Source organism: Populus euphratica, unplaced genomic scaffold, assembly GCF_000495115.2.
Source record: "Populus euphratica unplaced genomic scaffold, PopEup_1.0 scaffold25.1, whole genome shotgun sequence".
Classification (NCBI taxonomy): Eukaryota; Viridiplantae; Streptophyta; class Magnoliopsida; order Malpighiales; family Salicaceae; genus Populus; species Populus euphratica.
In genome coordinates, this window is record NW_011499851.1 from 1,192,444 (window position 1) to 1,196,647 (window position 4,204).

The following is a 4,204-nucleotide window of genomic DNA, read 5'->3' on the forward strand; positions in this document are numbered from 1 at the left end:
TGAGATGAAAAAAAATATCTTGTATTTAATGCTCCAATCATTTTCAGTTCTATCTTCTCCACAGAAGAAAAATGTTTCCTTAAAGCATTTCTCTCCAGGAGATACAGTCATGAATTAATACATGTATAGATTTCCCCACGTTGATACACCAAGAGAAGTTCTCCCATCATCCGCTGATGTCCAACTTAGCAAAAAGAGTTCCTTTGGTATTATACCAAAACAAAAGGCAACTGTCTGTACGTTTACTGTTCATACGTTTTTTCTTCTCCCTCCTCATCTCAATACAGGTTTTCCTATTGCTATTCGTCACCCACAATGCAAACTTCTTTTCTTGACTATCCTAATCAAACCATACAATTTAAAAGCAAACGAAAGATCAATCTGAGAAATTTCTTGACCCGCTAGTTTTATACATTATTTTCACGGATGAGTTTGTTCAAAAGGGTTGTCAGCAGGGCATCTCTACGCTCAGCCCTGCTCTCTTCTCTTATCCTCCTCTGTTCTTCTCTCTCCCTCCACGCCTGCTCAATCATTAATCTCTCCCTCTCGAGCTTCTCCATTGACTGTCGCCATTCCTGCTCAAACATCTGCCGCTCATGAGAACGCCTTTCCATCATCTCTCTCCACTGCATCTCCATCTTCTGTTGCTGCTGCAAGAACTCCTTGAGCATTTCTTGAATGCCACCAACAGTACTACTGCTTGCTCTTGGAGACTTCTCCGCTATAATTTTTTCAACCTTCCTCTTCCTAGAATTGCTTCTGACTGGCTTCTCCTCCTCACTATCATCTTCATCCTCATCTTCTTCTTCTGAGAATTCATCCGACGATCTATCTCCACTAGTTCTTTTCATCTTTTTCCTTGACTGAGTAGAACCTGCCTCAGATTCAAGAAGCAGTCGCTGCATGTTCTTAGCTCTTTCAGTGAACACTGCATGCAGTTCCTCAAAGAACGGGCATTGTCGGCCAGTCTCAGGATCAGATGTCTCCTTTCCCTGATTAATTGCAATCAACAGTATTGATTAAGAAAGAGCACATGAATACATCAATTTAATAAATCAATCACTTGTTGGGTGAAAAGCTCAAAAGACCTAAGAGACTACAATAATGGAACCATTTTGAACATATTTTGAATATATAGTAGAGGTATTCATTAATATTCTAGTTTTTAGACCAAAAGATGCAGCAAAGGAGTTTTTATCATGTATGCCCATATAAATATCTTTGGCCAACCAAGCCAGTGGTTGGATGGTCCTTCCTAATAAGAAGTTACAGTAAAAGGTTTTACTAACGAGCACCTGGAGCACTTGTTAAGGTGCATTTGTTATAGTGTTTGGTAATCAATACATGCAATTTCACATATCAAATTTCAGTATTACATTATAATTTTCAATGCACAATAAATGCACCTTAACTAAGGCCACATGGGCACTCCTTAGCATTACCTGTAATTTTATAAGAGAAAGTTCAGTTGTGTTAGAAGAATAGGTAAGCAGGCATCACGGAGAATACAGCCTACAACTGACCTGCTTTAAACTAAACCGAAACTCACCAATGAGAATATAAACAGTATCTGAAAGAAGTTTAAAAATCAGAAAAATCCTTCCAATATTTGAAGTAGAATCTTGAAGACGTTGATGATAAGGCATAACATGGCAGTAAAATATCTCATGGGGAGAAAGGTAATTGAAAGCAACGTAATACAATGGAAGGAGATTCTGATTGTTTCTTCTCTCCATGACATCACATCACATCACATCACTTCACATCATATTCTACCAAACATTACCAAAGGATATCAGGTGCTCCATGGCGAAAATCAGCCTGAAAAGGACACAAAGGTCTGCTGCAGCTAATTTGATGTTCGCATAACTCTCTCTGACTTGTTTCAGACCTATTTTACATAAGGTTCAGAAAAGTCAAGATTTAGGGATACCAGCAAGTTCGTGATTTGTAACTTACATTGGTATCAGGTCAACATTTAATGTTTTCTCAGAGACTGAAGTTGTTTCCTTGATTAAGGTAAATGGGAAACAGGTTATCGACTGTGAAACTATCCAGGTAAATTGCTGTAACATACCTACAAGGTGAAGCAAGCTAGATGCCCTTTGCTGCAGCTACTTTTAATTGCTTCAAAGCATGCAACTTGTAAGTTGTAAGTAGCTGATGCACGAAGGTCACATCCCATGTAGCTAATTAGTGGTCTAGAATCCCTTAATTACTAAGTTAAGTACAAGAAGCCACATGTTTTGTTTTTTGTTTTTTTTTTCATTGTGTTGTTTTATAATTGAAACTGCGTTTGTTAGCTAGAGAATCCAATAACATCATATCCCCTTTTCTCCATAACCTTCTGCATAGATGAGTAAAAGAGCACAAGATGGTTCCAAATCAGATCAATAAAGGAATTTGTAGGAGGGAATGTTGAAAATCTAGCATAAGGGGATGGGATAGGTTGGGGGGATGCTGGCAACTCTAGAAACAAACTTCCAATGTAACACATTCAAACTAACACAATATAACTTAAAGACCATGCTACAACCTTTTATAGAGAAGATTTTACAAAATATAGAATTTGCTTACAGACTGCAAGATTGTATGCTATAGTAAGCAACAGCAATTAACAGCTAAAACACAACTAGTATACTTCCCCGTTGAGTTACTTCACAGTAAATCATTTTTTTTCCTCCATTACTTTTAAAAGTAATATTTAAAATCTGACATTGAAAAACATTTCAAGCATTTGTTTTTTTCTCATGCAACATGCCCTAGTATTTTTAAATCTAGAAAAAATCGCCTCAAAACAACAAGGTATTTGGATAACCATTCAAATTGCAGAATCATTAGACAGTCTATCATCCAAGGCTAACCGCTCCATACAAAATCTAGCTTCCAAAAAGACCGTCTTTTACACTAAAACACAATTGTGTCAACAACTACACTCAATCTGGGAACAGATCGAACTTACCTCCCCAAGCTTGCCCTACTCCTAAAGTCAAGAGTTTTTAACTTCTAATGATCTTCCTTCTCCGTTCCTTTCATTCCCTTTTTGTTCCACCACTAGCATTATCCATGTCCTAACTAAGTTCATTCCCTCTTGTATGCATCATTTCTATGCATTACACGCTAAACCTTACACAATCATTTCAATTTAACTCAACTGATTAACAAATTATGGGTCACAAATATCTCTTATCAAGCTTGTGCGGGGACCCAGAAATGGGTTACAACAAAGCTAATCACACTCATTTTACAACTCTATTAAAACCTAGCAAATCCTAGATTTACCAAGCAATAATCCCCCCCACCCCAAAGAAAAAGATAAAAAAAAAAGAGGAAGAAAGGTGAAAAGGACACAACTTTCTTAAAACCCATTTCTTATTACATCCAAAGACACATGAAAACAATACCTTGTAGCGATTGACGAGGTTTTTCCACTTGCACTTACACTGTTCGGGTGTCCTTCGGTAACCCTTCTCTCTCATTTTAGCACTGACTATCTCCCATAAAGTTTTGTTCCTCTTCGTCACAGTAAAATCCTTCTCCAACTCCGCTCTAATCCCAATAAACTCCTTCGTTTCTTGTTGTCCCCACTGTGGTTGTTGTTGAGGTGGACCCCTCGGCGAGATCTCCGCCGTTGGACTTAGCATCGCCGCCGTTGGCATCATATTTATCCGCCCTAGCCCGTCTCCTTCCCCTCCACCACTAAACATCATATTTATGGTGCAGTATTCGGGTTTTATAACGTCTTTGTATATAATCTGAATCTACTATGGCTTTTAAAAACAAAATGGAAAGCGTGTGTTTTTTGATGATGTTGTGTTTTGTGCTTTTGGTTCAATCGCTATGGTTTTGCTTCTTGGACAAGACAGGTATCTCTTGTTGAAAGGAAAGTCGTACTTATGGGTGGAGAGTGGGTTCAAGATGAAAAAAGGACAGATTGTGCGTTTGATTTTTACTTTCCTTTGATTTTTAATAAGACATGCTTTCTTTTTAAATATATTTTAATTAAAAAAATATTAAAATCTTCTATATATCATATAAAAACAATTAAAATATAAAATGTGATTAAGGTTAAAATAATAGTTGTTTTTTAAAATATTTTTTATTTAAAAATATTTTAAGATATTATTTTGTTATTATTAAAACTTATATATATATATATATATATATTAGAATATCAAAATAATTTTAAAATATTAAAAAATAA

At 36.3% G+C, this 4,204-nt stretch overlaps 1 protein-coding gene across 1 annotated transcript; it reads right to left on the reverse strand.

Moving 5' to 3' along the window:
* On the reverse strand, positions 1–3,943 carry LOC105121449 (trihelix transcription factor GT-3b-like). The gene is made up of 2 exons (XM_011020094.1): positions 3,405–3,943; positions 1–992 (listed from the first exon to the last, which is right to left on the reverse strand). The coding sequence occupies exons 1-2, from the start codon at positions 3,708–3,710 to the stop codon at positions 408–410; spliced, it is 891 nt and encodes a 296-aa protein (XP_011018396.1). The 5' UTR covers positions 3,711–3,943; the 3' UTR covers positions 1–407.
* Positions 3,944–4,204: the final 261 nt, after the last annotated feature.

Bases quoted from the DNA above. Each gene is read 5' to 3' on its own strand.
- LOC105121449 (XM_011020094.1), bottom strand. From the start codon at position 3,710: ATGATGTTTAGTGGTGGAGGGGAAGGAGACGGGCTAGGGCGGATAAAT. The intron at 993-3,404 runs GTATTGTTTTCA...GCAATTAATCAG, and splicing joins ACCTCGTCAATCGCTACAAG to GGAAAGGAGACATCTGATCC.